Consider the following 17,232-nt stretch of genomic DNA (forward strand, 5'->3'; position numbering starts at 1 on the left):
GGGGAGAGCCAGGATGAAGTGAATTACCAAATTGGCTTGGTATGAGCATAACTAATTATTTGATCTGGGGGGTGCTCTCTTACGAGAATCATGATAGACTAATGCATCTCAGGACAAGTCATACAAGGGAGAAGGGAGGAAGAACCTCATCTGTTTACAACAACAGGGTGTTAATGCTGGGTTGCATGAGTCAGCTCTAAGTGGAGCCTGTGGTCTCCCATGACTCACCTGGAAGTGAGTCGGGAAGCCCCGGGAAGGAGCATGCGCACAGAAAGGGTGTGAGGTGAGGTGTGGCCGGGTTGCGCTAATGAAAACCTTGTGGAAGCCCATGCAGAGTGGAGCTGTTTGCGATAATGGTAGCTGGGCCAGAACCTGCAACAGTGTTGCTTATGTATCTAGTATTCTAAGAAATAGCCTCATACTTCCATAATTCAGAAAGGCCTTAGAGTGCCCTGTTAGAAAATGGAATTATATTTGCCTAGATCACATTTATTCTCTGATGTCCTATTAATAATGTGAGGTAGCAAGAAAAACTATTTCCTAGAATAAAATTAGAGACTAGAACTAGAGCATGTTCAAATTGGAACAGGCTTCAGATTAAGTCTATCTAGTTCTGTTAAATATACGGAAATTGAGGCGCTAGACAGATTCCTCAGACTATTCATTTTTATGTACCCCATAAATACTTTGTGAAATAGGTAGGGTTGGTGGATTTTACTCTTATTTCACAGATGAGGATCCTGAGATTCATTTAAATTAAGTGTCTGGCCCAAGATAACATAGTGATAAAACCATTAGAAGCAAGATCTTATTCTCCTAAATCAGTTCTGCCCAGATGATTTCTTCTTATTGGCCAGCCATTGAAACATTTCTGCCCAGGCCTACATGGTTTGCTGAGTTGTGCAGGGCTACACCATCACAGGACAATGTTTGGATGGTTCAGAGAGGACAATGAGAGTTCAATGCTGCAGTTTCAAATAAGGAGCAAAAGAACATCAGAAATAGGATCATTCTAACAGGAAATTTGTTTCTGTAACTCTGTGCTAGTATTAAAAATTTTTTCACATTTAGCATTAAAAAGTGATTCATGGGTATTGCCATTTCCATCTATGTGCAATTGTTAGAGTCCTGGAAAAACCAAGACTAATACACTGAAGCCACAAAAAACTTTGTGATTAAAACATCATTATTACTCTTGGTCCTTAATTTTTTAATTTAAAAATAAAAATATCTCAGTTTTACTAGTTCTAAAGGTTCCTCTCAAAGTTCTCTGTAACATTGGAAATGATTTAGTCTTTTAGAAAGAATGTAGTGAAAAAAAGACATATACTTTGATGATATAATCAATGACAGGCTAAACATATTAAACAAAGTCCAGTTTTCTTTTAATTTAGCAAAGTTTTACTTAATTAATTGCTTAAATAAAAAATAACATTAAAATAATTTCTACATATAGTTACAAAAGATGGTAGAGCTTGAAAAAGTCTCTTGTAATTTCGAACAGATTGACTTGATGTATCCATGATGTTCTAAGAATATGGAAAAGTTAAAAACTAAAGACTTCTAACTCTTGGCAAAACCAGAGGAATTAGAAGACATCGGTATGAACACATTCACTTTAGTCAACCACTTTTATGGATTGAACGCTTGTGAGAGACTGAGTGTGAGCTGATCTGGTTCCAAGTGATCTGGAAGCTGAGGTACTACTTTCAGGATGAATGGTCCGGGGATATTTTGCTGCAGTTGCTTGAGGAATGGTTTGCTGAAAAGATAAAAATCTGCTTTAATAATCCTATAAAATTACATATGTATCATTTCATCATCTATCATTTAAAACAAACATTTATTAAGCATCCAGTAGAGAGAAGCAATGAAGCAGCTGTTAAACAAGATGAGAGCCTTCTCCATAAGGAACCCATACCCAGTTTGATGTGTTCAACACTCATAATTTAAAATCAGAGCTATCCCAGAGGATCATACAAAGGGCCATGGGCATCATTCCTCAAAGAGGAATCAAGTGGAATTTGGTAATGCGTACAGAGGCTATGTATAGAAAAGAACTTTGTGGTGTTTGGAAGAAGGGTTAGCTCCCAGCTATCCCCTCATTCCACCCAGTTTCTTCCTCTCTGACTGAGAGGAGTCCAATCTCAGGACACACCGGGAGATGCAGTCTAGTCCTTGCTTCAAACCAGATAAAGCAGAGTCCTCATGTTTTACCTGGTTCACCTGGGAGCCAACTAAACTTTTTATGTACACTACCTCAGAGCTCGAAGGGAACATCCTGGACATGAGCACTGAAGTTAGGGCACATGTGACTAAGTCCACACATATAATTGTGTACACACTATGTACACATTACATGTATGCATATGAATAACATGTGTAAGTACAGGCTTTCCTCCAATAAAGCTTCTTAGTAGGCAGCAGTGGGATTTGTTATCAAGGTAAGTTTTCAGTCCATGTCACTGACTAGTGCATGTAGATTTCTATTAGAGTCTTCCACTTAGAAAACTCATCTTTGAAGTACCTGAAGTAAAATTATATATATTTGGTCAAAACACTATGTATTGCAAAATCTCTAAGATGCAGTTTTTGCTTAAAAAAATGAAACTTTTAAAAAACAAAGGCCCTCATGCCAGATTCTGCTTTAAACAGAACTCTTTTTTAAAGAAATTGAAAAATAATCTTTCTTAAAGTGTCTCACATAAATGTTTCTTTGTATACAAATAACTGGATAACCATCACAAATGGGAGATACTCTTGCAACTGGTATGAAATTTTGTTGCCAACCACCTAACCTGACAGAGCTATTTCTCTCTGGGGAGGACAGGCAAGAGGAACTGTAGAAATTAAGCTGCCATTGGTATCATGATATACAAAATATGGCAGAGAATGAAGTGGCTCTAGGAGCAAGCAGTTATCCAGCAGATGGGGCTAAGGTGTCACAAATCTGATCTTTGGTTTATTAGTAATAACTGTTTACAGTAGTTCTGGATCTTGATTCCTGGGATAAAACAAAACACAGTACAGAATACTGCCATTGTGTCTGCCCCATAATCCAAATTAGGTAATACTACAAGCAGTTTACGGCTATCTAGTTCATTTCTAGTTACTGGGGAACTAGTTACTGCGTTCTCTGAATAAGTGGAGGGCAGTTTGGGAGATAAATATCAGAAACAAATTGTTAAGTTTTTCATTCTTTGATTTTTCTTCTGTAAAATATGAATTCCTATCATTATTATAAAAACAATAGTTTGTCTAAATTAAAAATAAACACGTGCTCTCCTTATGCCTTCTTTACATCACAAATGGACGGTCTCTCTGCTTTATCAGCATATAAAGCAGATTCTATGTGCTGATGAAAGTAGAAATGGGTTCATTTCTTCTCATTTTTGGTAACTAATCTCCTATATTCAAAAACATATAGAGAAGTCATCTATAGACTTTCAGAATCAGTCCAATTTATGAAACCTAAGGTAATCCTAAAATAAATCCTCCACCATCTCCAGTCTTCCACTTCACCAAGGTCATACTTCACCTTAAGTTCAATTTAAATCAATCCTGCTTCTCTTGATTTAATCATCTAGTAACCATCCAATACAGGAGGAAAGAAAAGGATTTAAAATCTTTCCTTTATTGTTAATACTTTGACATAGTATGTAGAAAGGAATGTTGTCTAATGTTGAGGATTTATATATAGGGCATTCTCTTTTAAAATCAATCCTTATTTCTCTTTAGGGATATGTTCTTGTAACTCTTTAAAATTACACTTTTGTGATAGTTGTTGATTCACATACTATTGTAAAAAATAATAACAGAGATATCCCATGTATTCTTTCCTAGTAACTTTTGGTAAGTTACATTTGCTCATGGTCTTACAAAGTGCCTTTATACAGCTCTTTTAATTTTCACATTATTTCATTTAATACTGAATCCTGGCAATAACCCTAGGAGCTAACTAGCTAGGAGCTAGTACTTTTATTAATCCCATTTTACAGAAGAGAAAATAGAGGTTTAAATATTTTACTTGATTTGTACATGTCACAAAGGTAGTAAGTAGCAAAGCTGAGGCACTAACTTGGGTGTTTACATTTTTGCTTTAAACTCAATGCACCTTCCTTTATATCACATGAATTAACTGCAACTTTAATTATTTTTAATCTAAAAATATAGTGACAATTATGTTGAAAAAGGGGGAAGAAGACTTTTAAAAAAAAGACCCAAAATTAATAACTATAGAAGTAGGGAAATTTTCTTTTAATCAAATATCGGCTACATGAACAGCTGGATAATGAGTAAATAGTTTTTGTCTCTTTTTAAATTAATGAGAAATCATTTATGTATTTTGCTATTTTGACCACCAACACCACAGTGGATTACTTTTTGCATTTGATAATTTTTATACTGATTGGAAGAAACAATGTTTCCTAAATTAATTTCCTCACAGAGGAAATCTAAATCTAAAGGTAGATTTAGAGCAGGTTTATAAGTATAAAAAAACTGTAACAGGAAAAGGCAGAACAAGTACTAGTCATTATCAATTTTTATCTTCTCAGCATGTCATTTAAGTGTTTGTTAGTCTATGAACTCTCAGGAAAAAGATTTTTTGCCAAAAGGTCATCAAATGTGGACTCACCATTGTGACTGGATGATGTTTTTCCACAACAACTGAGCTCATGGGAGGAGAAACTCCCATTATAGCCAAACTGCTACTAATTCTATTTTTTGAAGCAAAATCACATCTCCCTGTGATCCGGGCGGTAATTGTTCTTCCAGCTTTCTGTTGTGCAGAAGTTACAACTCTTGGCACATACTAAAAAATACAAGAACAAGGAAATATCCAAGTGGCAGAAAATCCACAGCAAAATTTATATTACTTTTGGTTCTATAACTTATGAAGAAAATACATGGGCACTTAAAATAATAGTATAGTCAACCAATTTTAACATGGAAAAAAATAAAACTTAAAATTATGAGACAAAAAGCAAAACATAAAACTAATACCCCAAAACACCCCTTTAACCTTGGTATGCCAACTATTAATATTTTATAAGATTTTAGGAACTTAAAAAGGACTTTTTATTTGGAAATAATGATAGATTCACAGGAAAATGCAAAAATCATATTGGGAAGTCCTGTGTACTCTTCACCTGGTTTCCTGCAATAATCATATCTTACATAATTTTAATATAACAACATCAAACCAGAAAGCTGACATTGACATAATGTCTGTGTATAGATCTTGCCATTTTATCACCTGTATAGATTCCTGTAACTATGACTCAGTTAAGGTACAGAATGCTACCTTGCACAGTCATACCCACCCCCTTCCTTCCTCCAATCATTCTTAACTTCTGCAACTCTTAACCTGTTTTATGAACTTTTTGGTCCCTAGGCATAATTAATTATATTATTACACATGTTTTTGTATCCTGCTTTTTTTCACTTTATTAATATACTTTTTTTCATGAAATAATACAGACCTGCTATAATTTTTAATGAGATATTTTTATATCAACAAATGAGTCTAACTTTCTCAGTTCTTTTCCTGTTATATATAGCACATTTTTTGTAAAAAAGAGATTTCTCTTTTGAGAGTTATTTCTGTAGAATATATTGTAAAAAGTGTGATGATCATATCAAACAGTAATGTCAGCTTTTATGGCTTGCGTTGCTTACTGCTCAATGATAATCCAGAAAGATTATATTTACATCAGGAATAATGCATAAGTGTACTCATTTTTTTCACTGCCAATCAATTATACAGCTGCTCATTTAAGTCTGAGGTAAAATCTATTTGATTTAATTTGTGCTTCCTTATTAATGTCTCATATTTGCATTTCTTTCTATCCATGTTCTTTATCTGCCAGGACTTGAAAGGGTATTGCTACTAAAACTTTTTATAAGCTCCTGATGAATATTAAGCTCATCTAATAATTACAGATACAATTTAATAATGTAAACATTTTCCATCTTTTGTTTTATTTTCCAATGCATGTAAATTTTTAAAATTATAGTTAATCCTGTCATTAATTTCTTCTTACTTTCATAATTAAGCCAAAACAATCTGCTTTGGACAGCTGAGGTAATTATACTCTTCTAACATTTACTTATTTTTGGTTTAACTTATTACAACATTTGAAATTTCAGTGTGAAATATTAATCTAAATTCATTTTTCCTCTAAATAGTTTTTCCAAAAGCATTTGTTAAATACTGATCTTTTCCCATTGCTATCGTCCATCTGTGCTTCTTCATATATCTGCATCTAGTTATAGATAGTCGCAGTTTATAATGAAATGGGTGGACTTAAGGAGAGATATTTCTGGGAAAATTAAAATGACAGAATACTGATGATTTTGGAAGACTGTATGGAAAATAGCATTCAATGGGGGTTTGTAATTCCTTGGAGAGTTAGGAAAGAATTCACTATTGCACAGAAAATCATGAGACAAAAATGAAGCAATTAAGTCTAGAAACAAAAAATTGTACTAGAAAGGAAATGTAGTCATAGTATGCATTCATGGCTTAGCTATATTTACACAGTTGCCATAAATACTGGTTTAAAATTGGAATGTCTATATCTAAATATTTATATATAGGTAGGATCGGGGAGAAGAGAAAAGAGAGGATAAGGTGGTATCAAAAAACCAAATCCTTTTATTCACAATAGGAAGTCATTAGCAATGTCTGAAATTAATAAATGTAGAAATAATGATATGAGCATATTATTTAGAAAAAAATAGAACACAGAAGAAACAGCTAGCAAAGTTTAGGGAGAGGGATTTAGAGGACTATTTCTTACTATAATCCTTATAGAAATTATTTGGCTTTTTAAACTTTGAATTTTTATGGATCTTATGAATTTGAGAAACCAAATCTCATATTTAAAAATATTTACAAATATGTTTTTGTGGACTAAACTCATGCTTCTGACCTCAGGGAAACTTTATCCTATTTCTTGTTAAAATAAGGGACAAAATAGATTTTACAAATTGCTGAAGATTCTTAAATGCTATTTTAAAATATAAAATTAATTGCTGGCAAGAAAGTTCTTTGCCAAAAATTGAAAACTGAAGTACAATTGAGCTTGTAACCTTATTCCTGCCCAATCACACTTGAGAGGTATTTATTTATACTTCCCTGAGTAGCTGCTATTCTCACCTGGGGGATGAAGGAATGCATTAAAAACTACAGAGGTTTGTACTGAAAAAAACTAGAGTAGTTGGAAAACTACCCATAGATGGTAAGCTTTATTCAACCTAGTTGAGAATTGCTTTAGAATGCCTTCAATAAGATGAAAATATATATTCCACTAAAGAAATGACTTTTAAAAGAAATCTCTATCCACTTAATTTGAATAAAACAGAGGCTGTCTTAAATGACTTGTATGTTTGCCAAGAGTCAGTTACTTGTTTTCAAAAGGTTTGTCATTTGTACTTGTTATTAATATTTATATAATTAAAAATTGTATAAACTGATGAAAAAAGTTGTTTTGAAAAAATATAAGGACATTTTAGAAAGAATTTATAAAGATTAGTTATTAGAAAAAATTGCTGCTAAATCAGGTGGAGAGAAAAAAAGACGCAGAAGGATTCTATAATTAGATTGCTTTGAAAATTTTGTTAGGTTCATGTTTTATAGAAAATGAAACTGGAAAACATAGAAAATACACTGAATGTGGCTTATATTAAAAAGATGACTTAATTACAATCCGTGGACACACGCACAGTTTGGATCCACATTAAAAACCAGCAAATTAATACATATTTATGTTTTAGGATAAAATAATGTATGAGGTATGTATATATCATTTAAAAAAATCATTCTCTGCTTCAGCTTTTTTGATTAAATGGCCACTTACGTGTACCAATCACATTGGAGCTCTTTAAATTTATCAGCTTAGCTGACTTAAAAAAAATGCTATAAAAATGAAAGTTCTAGCATTTTAAACCATATCAACTTAAGCAAAAAAATCAAAAAGAATAAGAAGAAAATAACATTTTAAAAACAATATATCTTAATATTTGATAGAAAGATAACACTGACCATTGGTTAAGAGTACAGAGGTCTAGGTTAGATTGTCAAAGTCTGAATTCCAACTCTAACAGTTACTAATTGTGTCCACAGGCAAGTTACTCTCCCTAAGCCTCAATCTTATTTATGAAATGCGGAAAGCAGAACCAACTGCCTAATAATACCCTTTCACTTTCCATTCAGATGAAGAGGAAAGTTAGAAGAGAAACTTTACCAAATAGCTTTAAAATCCAGCTAAAAACATTTCCCCTCAATTATTCCAACCGGAGTTAGACAAAGAGTAAAGTGCCATCTATTGTTCGACCTTGTGAACCGCAATATATTTGCTTATATAAACCTTTTTTGAAAAGTGTTTTTTACCATGAAATTCTGATATTTTCTTTAATGTACTGAGGATGCTGGCATTAAAGAAAACGATTTTACATATGAAGATATTATTTCATTAGCATAGCAATCCTCCTTTCTCCAGTTATTTGTTTGCTAATTCTCTGCACACACCTCCTTTTAGCTACTGGTAATACCAAGACCGACTGGAAAAAGTTTTGATGTTCATAGGAAACTCTGTGATTAAAATGAAAAGAAAGATAACCAGACCTGGATCACAAATCTCTCTTCTTTTCCTATTCCCAACAACAATGGTTTCACATGAAGTTAGGCAACTACTAGATTTGTTCCTACGTATGTTATTATGGTTCTTTTAAAAAGAAGGCATATTTGAGGTGAATCTTAGTATTTAATTACATAAAGAAGGAAGAAAACTAGCATTATACTTACAGATAGATTTACTTGTGATTCTTTCTCCTTGGCCCTAAAGGCATACTTATGTCAATGAAATGGAACGTGTACCTATTTTTGAAGGAGTGGAGGTAGTGGCATCGGGGACAGATGAGGAAGGACTATCGACTCAATATTGTGGTTATCAGGTTTCAAAGACTCTAAAATTATCTCAGGTGATCAAATTATTTCAAAACTTAGCAATAAAAACGGTGGTAAGCAAACTCATTCATTCAGTTCTTTCCGTGCATATTCAGGTTTACATACATGTGCAGATGTACCAGTGTTGTCACATTTTAAGAAGGGAATTTTGAAAAATTTAGCACTGTGCATATTATCTGCATATGCAAGATGAATGACAAATGAGAAATTTTAAACAAACACTGTGTTTATTTAAACCAGTCCCTATAGGATCATACTTCAAAATGTGTAATCATGGAAAATAAAAACAGCTGAACACATCAGGGTTGAATTTTAGTGTCTTATTTCTAAGTTAAAACTCTCCCACATTCTAATTTCTACAGTCATGCTCTATCTTTTTAACCTGTTTGGGTTAAGAGCAAACATGATAAATAGCTGATCTTAACATATTTTCCCCCCAAAGTTAGTAGCTCTCAAAAGGTTGAAATTCAGTCCAGCTGGATTACTAAAGATGACCAGTTGTCTGGCTGACTCAATCCCTCCCTTGGCTACAGAGAACTATCTAGAGTAATGGTACCTTCTGATGGCCTGCCAGGGGAACTTTAAGACCTAAAATTTATTCTGTCATCTTCTTTCCTCTTATGTAAGTGGTTAGGAGTTGGGAAGAAGAGAAAGACAAGCAAATCAGAATCATCTCAGAAACTTTATAAAACTATACATGCCTTTGTGCCACCACCACTCCAGAAAGGGGAAGAATGTCATAGTGGGTGTTTTTTTTTTTTTTTTAAAGGTTCTGCACAGGTGAGGCTGATAAGCTTGACTTGCATCCCTACTTCAATCTCTCTTGAGAAACATGGTTTGAAGAATATAGGTTTAACAACAGGAGGCTGAGGAGTCAGAGCCACCATGTGCTTTGTCTGAAACTCTTACCATATTAATAGCTTGATTAATTTCACTTCAGGCAAGTTCTCACACAAATCCGCCAACCCCATTCAACATTCTCCTCTGGGCACTTCTCTGCTAGTAGCTCAGTAACTCTGGGAAACACTATTCCTATCTCCATCCCAATTATAAATTAAAAATTAAAACCTAATCAAGATGGAGTCCCTACAGAGCAGTATTAGTGATATATCTGCAGCCAGGAAAAGGGAAAGCTATTAGTTGAATAGAAAATATAAAATTATATATTAACCTCCTTCAAAATACCCACTCGTTTCCTTCAAATTTAAAAAATAGACTGTCATCAACTCTTTCTCAAATTAAATCTAGTTTTCCTATATATAGTTTTCCGTTTTTGAAAAACAGAAAAAGTTCTTTTTGTTTTATCACTACTATGATAGCACTTTTAGTTATCATTTTTCATTACAATTTAATGTTTTAGCCACTTTACATACTAAATATTTTCTGTGGCTTCACTTAAATACTACATAGATTTTTTTCTTCCACAGGAAAATATGTTCTGAATTCAACATCTCCAATTTACAAATTTTTGAGCCCTTATATTAATAACATGGCACTTGTATAAACTGTACTAACCATTTCTTCTGGTGCAGCAGTAGCTGCTGATCCTGCACCAAGAAGAGAAACGGGAACGTGAACAGAAGACGCGGAAGTGGCCCCAGCAGAAGTCATGGAAGCAGCAGAGGGAACGGTGGTCGCGCTGGCCACTGCAGGTGGCGATGGCAGCAGCGGAGATGCAACCACTACAGGTATCTGGGGAGCCGAAGGGTCCAAATGAACAGGAAGTTCTTTTCCTTGTACACCAGGACCATATTCTTCCTTTTTATTATTTATGGAGTCTATCCCTATAAATCACAAATTGATTCCATTAAAATTCTTCCAAGTTAGGATTACTATTATCCTCCAAACAATGAAAACACATAATGGCTAAAGTTTGGTCCTAACAAAGGTTTAGATATTTGTCATACACTACATTGGATACAATGTTCAGTTAATACAGTCTGTCACTATTAACTGTTAAAGTCAGCATTAACCAGTGAAGACTTCAGACCACTTTCCTCACACGTGAAAGCTAATAAATGATTTATTTTTATATAAAAGATAAAAATAAATTATGTACTCAGCTGGGACCCCAGGTAAGTAGAGTGTACCGGCATCACAACTATTACAATACTGTGGTCTCACTGAGCCTAAAGATTCATGTTCTTTCACATTATTTCAAATAACTATCCTGATAAATGGCCTGGTATTTTCTGAAATTTTAAGACTACTTTCTGATATAAACATATTTTCATCTCTTGCTCCTATCCTAACATAAACAATGTGCTTTTATTCTTAAGTTGTCAGCAAATAATAATAAATCAATAAGCAAAACTAAAATATTCACTTTTGACATTGTAAGAGAAACAGATTCTTGTAGGTAGATCATATAAATCAAGAATTAAGTGCATATCTGTACACTTAACTGTTTGCAGTGACACCCCATCAAGTAATCTTCCCTCAAAACTTAATTTTGACCTAAGGAGTGAATGATGTCACTTTCCAAAAGCTAGGACATAGGGTTTCTTCCAATTTTAGCTTTTTTCTTCCTAGTATTAGAATTTAGTGAATTTTCTATGTGATACCAAACAGTGGGGTGAAGGTTTGGAAATTCAGTCAATGAGATATTTCAGAATATCTGAATATAGGGCATTATGTAGGTCCTATGTTGAAATGGTTTTCTATGTTGTCCTCTTTCTATCCAGAAATTTGGATTTCCACGTAAGTCCTTTTCTTAGACTATCTGTATAGAAAATATATAGAGTAACAGTTAACTTATAAACAAAGTTTAACAATGATTACAGTGCCTAGATCCTTTGAAATTCCCTAATGAAAGTGACTAATTCAATATAAAATACCCTTTTAATTTGAAAATAAAACACACATAAACACACATACACTGACTTTCAACATGTGTTTGATAGAAAGTGATTCCAGTTGTCTCTCTTCAGGTAGCGGCAGACATTATCAGATATAGAACCAGAACAAACATAGCCATTGCAGAATATTAGTACTGGAGACCATACCCATCACTGAAATCTCTTCAAATCCTTTTTCGAAAGTAGGCAGAGAATCTTCAATGAAATACTAACCTGTATCATTTCTGTTTTGAAATATAGTCATGGCTTCAAGATTTAATGCACATACACCCCTCATGAAAGCTTTTTTCATGGAATCTTCAAAGTGCTCTTTTTCATGTTGCATTCTTTGAATTTCAGCTTTTGCATTTTCCAAAGCTCCAGTTAACTAAAATAAGAATAAAAGAAAAAAAAGAAAACAATTTGAGATGCAAAGAGGAATATTACTGAAAAACAGACTTATATTGTGAGGTTATTCTTACGTGAAATATTAAAAATAGTTTCCCTGCTGTGTGCCTCAATTTATTTTAAAAGGTGTATCTTACCTTTCTCTCCATCAAAAAACCATTTTTATTCCTAACCATAAAATCAAAGCTTAAACAAGGGGAATTTCCTATCAGTCCCATTAAAGATTGCTGATGTGTTTTCATTATACAAAAAGATACGTTACTTCTTACCATAAAACTTGTATGTAGGGTATTAAACAAAACATATTAAGAGCCATATCCTTTCCCCTTCATGAAAAAAAAAAAATAACCAAATGCCTGCAATATTAACAGAATTTTTAAAAACTAAATGTTATTTATAGAATTTAAAGTGCAAATAATAGATGCTGGTGCAGATGCAGAGAGAAAGGAATGCTTCTACACTGTTGGTGGGACTGTAAATTAGTACAACCTCTATGGAAAACACTACGGAGACATCTCAAAGAACTAAAAGTAGACCTACCATTTGATCCAGCAATCCCACTACTAGGTATTTACCCAAAGGAAAAGAAGTCATTTTATCAAAAAGACACCTGCACTCAAATGTTTATTGCAGCACAATTTACAATTGCACAGATGCGGAATCAACCCAAGTGCCCATCAATTCATGAGTGGATTAACAAATGTGGTATTTGTACACCATGGAATACTACTCAGCCACCAAGAAGGATGACTTAATGCCTTTTGCAACAATTTGGATGGAACTGGAGACCATTATCCAAAGTGAAGTTTAAATATCTAAAGAATGCAAAAACAAATACCACATGTACTCACTATTAAATTGGCAATAACGATTAGCACACATGTGCATAGAGGGAAGCAAAACTCAACGGATCGGAAATCAAGCAGTAGGAAGGGGGGAGTGGGAGATGAGTGAAAACCTACTTAATGGGTACAATGAACACTATCTGGGTGACACACTTACAACCATAACTCAAGCATTATAAAAGTGATCCATGTAACCAAAACTATTTGTACCCCTGTAATACTTTGATATAAAATAAATAACTACATACATATTAGAGGCAAAAAAAAAAAATTTCAAGTGCAGAACAACATTATATGTAATACACTTTTCCACAGACCAAAGCTAAAGGGACTATATATTTTTTGCATGTCATTTTGAGTTGCAGAAAATTATTACGAAATTTAATATTAAGAATTTAGTACTCGGCCGGGCGCGGTGGCTCACGCCTGTAATCCTAGCACTCTGGGAGGCTGAGGTGGGCGGATCGTTTGAGCTCAGAAGTTCAAGACCAGCCTGAGCAAGAGCGAGACCCCATCTCTACTAAAAATAGAAAGAAATTATATGGACAGCTAAAAATATATATAGAAAAAAAAATTAGCCGGGCATGGTGGTGCATGCCTGTAGTCCCAGCTACTCGGGAGGCTGAGACAGGAGGATCGCTTGAGCTCAGGAGTTTGAGGTTGCTGTGAGCTAGGCTAACGCCACGGCACTCACTCTAGCCTGGGCAACAGAGTGAGACTCTGTCTCAAAAAAAAAAAAAAAAAAAAAAAGAATTTAGTACTATAACAATGAAATTTTTTTCCTTTTGATATTTGACTTTAAGAGGCCTATTGCATTCTTCAGAATGGTTTTTATTTCATTTTGGGTCCCAAATTGTTTTCCCATGGAAAAATGTTAATTTTATTATTAAATGTCAATGGGAAAATAATTTCAAGTTACATACAACTGCTTTATATCAACCTTATAAGAACATATTTTATTTAAATTCACATGAGGATAAACATTTTTGGTTTTTGTCTTTATTCTTAGCTACATAAGAACCAAAAGAGAAGTTTAATTATAAATTAATAGTCTACCTATATTTTTTACTGTATTAAAAAAAGTAAAAATTTAAAAAAAGTTTACCATAGCAACTTTGGTTTCATAATCGTTGGAAATCTGGACACAAACTTCTTCAGCTCTTGCTTGACAAGCTCGTTCCACCACATCTTTCCACTGCTTTTGTACTATGGAGCGCCAGCCTTTCCAGACTTTCTTCAGTAAAGTTCTCTGGAAGTACTGGTCAGCTAGTTTACCTTCATAAACCTAAATGAAAGTAATATGCAACCTCAAAAACACAGTTGACTGAAATATATTGGTAGTAATAGTAATAAACATAACATGATGGTAGGTGTACATACATTATCATTTAATCCTATATAATCATATTATTCTCATCTTGCACACAGGCGAACAGGCTTAGAGAGGTTAAGTAACCTGTCTAGGTAATACAAGTAGGAAGGGTAAAGCCAGACTGCCTGACTGTAGAGCCTGAGCTCTTATCCATTACATCATTGCTTTATGTAGCTAATCAAGTTAGGGGTAAAAAGGAAAAAGCTAAATAACAGAAAATGAGTAAATTGTCACCTGCCATCCTAGCGATGAATCTACATGACCTTTTAGGAGACGGCAGAACCAGAAGAATAAACAGAGAGTGGCTGGAAGGCAAAAAAGCTGGTAGCTCTGGCTTTAGATGACACTGCTTTCTCTTTGGCTTGGTGGCCACTAGCATGAGTAAGATTAATTTAATTTACACACCTTGCCATCATATATAATACAAAACTGATCCAAATAGGAAAAAATGCTATTTTTATTTTATTGATGAATTTAAATTCTTTTGAAAAAGTAGTTCCAATTCTCAATTTTCTTAAATTTGAAAAACTATCCAAAAGTGATGGCAGTTCCAACTATTCCAGCTAACATTTAAAAATAAATATGTATCCTCATTATGTCACATGACAACTTTCAAAATAAAGCATAAATACTCATTTTTAACAGCTCATTTCAGTATGATTAATGTGGATTTAATATATTGGAATTAATTAAAAAATGAAAACACTAGAAAGTATTCTTAAAGGAGAAATCCTACTCCACAATGCAGGTTGAGCATTGCCTATTCCAAAAATCCAAAACTTTGAGTGCTGATCCGATGCCACAAGTGGAAAATTCCATACATACCTAATCAACACAAACTTTGTTTCATGAACAAAATTACTGAAAATATCATATGCAATTACCTTCGACTATATGTACAAAGTGTGTATGAAATACTATAAATGAATTTCATGCTTGGATTTGGGTCCTATCCTTAAGATTTCACATTATGTATATGCAAAAAAATTTAAAACAGTCTGAAATCCAAAACACTTGTGGTCCCAAGCATTAGGGATAGGGATACCCAACCTGTAATAGCCTTTTCCTTAAATACTAATCTCTTGGAAGCTAAATGCACAGAGATTACTCTATGACTCACATAAATATACATTAAAAAATATATATATTCATCTCCTATACTTGTGGGTCTGTATACTATCTCTTCTTGTGGGATATATATATATATGTATATGTATATATTTCTTTCTCAGTTCACTATTTACTCTGATATATTGACTCAGCTCTTATTTAGTTAAAATAAAAGCTGTTCAAATTTAAATGATATACTACAAACTAAGGATAATTTTTAAAAAACTCTACGGGCATGGCTTTCTTTGATTCTTACTCTAAGACAATTCTATACAACAGACATTTGCACTATTTTTAATGTATAAAGTGCATTTAAACCTCTTTATGAAGAGATTTTATTCAGGTATTTTAAAAGTAGAAACAATACAGGAAGCATATGATATGTCTAAGATTATACATTCTTTCTCCACATAACCACATCTGAGGCCACATTTGTTAAAAGCGTTCCATTACCAGGGCATTTCTAATTTAGGTACAATCCTTATTAATCTACCATGAAGCAGCAAATTATATATATATATATATATATATATATATATACACACACACACACACACATATATATACACATACACACACACACCTTATAATATATATCATATGTCTATGAAATCTAAGAGGTACTTTTTCCAAACTATACTTAGTAGCAAACAAATCTTTCTTTGACTTTAACAAGAGTTCTAATAAGTGGTCCTAAACACTTTTGAGTTCAGAAGTTTAATATCCATCAGTGGTCTTTTTTTTAATTTTTAAATTTTTATTATTTTTAAAAATTTTTTTTCCATGCCCCCGAGTTTTCTCTTTTTTTCACTTACGTCCTGTCTGGATTTGACATGGCCAATTCGCCAGTGGAAGAATGTTCTCATCAACTCTGTCTTTTCCTTCTGCTTGCCTATGGCATGAGACAAGCTAGAAATCACCTGTGAACAGCAATTAACCCAATTATTGTGATATTACAATAATAGCAATTGGTAGAGTGATTTTCTTATATCAAAAAAATGCTAAATAGAATAACAATATAGATCACTGCTATATTGATCCAGTTAACCTCATTATTATCTTTCAAAAGACCAATAAACTTCCCCATATGAATACACTAAGTATCAACTAATGAAGGGGAACAAAAGAAGAAAGCAATCTCCATTATGTTTGTATCTTGGTAATCACTAGTAAAAAGTTTATGGTATATGAAAATTAATATAGTCATTGACATTTAATTCAGGAAAAACAATTATATGTTTGAAAGTTTTGCTACATATACAGTCTTTATTTGCTAGACTTGAGGGCAAGGGTCCAGGTTTTAAATATCTTTCTAGTCCCTACCTTGGATATAGAAGTTCCTCAATATTGTTTAATGATTTTCTGTATTAAACAAACTTATAAAAGCAAATAATGGTCATATTCTGATGCACTCTCTCAGTGATATTATTATTCTTGCTCTTAAAAAAATTTGAAAGGCTTTTAAATGCTAAGATAATATTCTCTCTCATAAAGAACTGAATAACTGAAATATACTTCTAAAAATGGCCACAGTAAAGAGAGATTTTGTAAATCAGGCACATTTAAAGAGACATTTATTTCTGTTCTTCCTTAAATAATTTCAAAAGAGTAAAAGGGTACACATTCTACAACATTGGTACTATTCTATTTATTAAGCTGGATGGTGGTGCATGGCTATTCACTTTATTC

At 33.2% G+C, this 17,232-nt stretch overlaps 1 protein-coding gene across 1 annotated transcript in view; it reads right to left on the minus strand.

The window, feature by feature from the left end:
• Positions 1–1,483: 1,483 nt before the first annotated feature.
• POC5 (POC5 centriolar protein) overlaps positions 1,484–17,232 on the minus strand; it is a 30,593-nt gene continuing 14,844 nt past the window's right edge. The window contains exons 7-12 of the mRNA XM_069492352.1: positions 16,359–16,463; positions 14,167–14,346; positions 12,043–12,196; positions 10,487–10,755; positions 4,637–4,813; positions 1,484–1,762 (exon numbers count right to left, since the gene is read on the minus strand). Of these exons, the coding sequence (XP_069348453.1) occupies positions 1,619–1,762; positions 4,637–4,813; positions 10,487–10,755; positions 12,043–12,196; positions 14,167–14,346; positions 16,359–16,463 (1,029 nt within the window). The 3' untranslated portion in view covers positions 1,484–1,618. The remainder of the gene's footprint in view (positions 1,763–4,636; positions 4,814–10,486; positions 10,756–12,042; positions 12,197–14,166; positions 14,347–16,358; positions 16,464–17,232) is intronic.

The sequence above is a fragment of the Eulemur rufifrons genome, chromosome 17 (genome assembly GCF_041146395.1).
Source record: "Eulemur rufifrons isolate Redbay chromosome 17, OSU_ERuf_1, whole genome shotgun sequence".
NCBI classification, from domain to species: domain Eukaryota; kingdom Metazoa; phylum Chordata; class Mammalia; order Primates; family Lemuridae; genus Eulemur; species Eulemur rufifrons.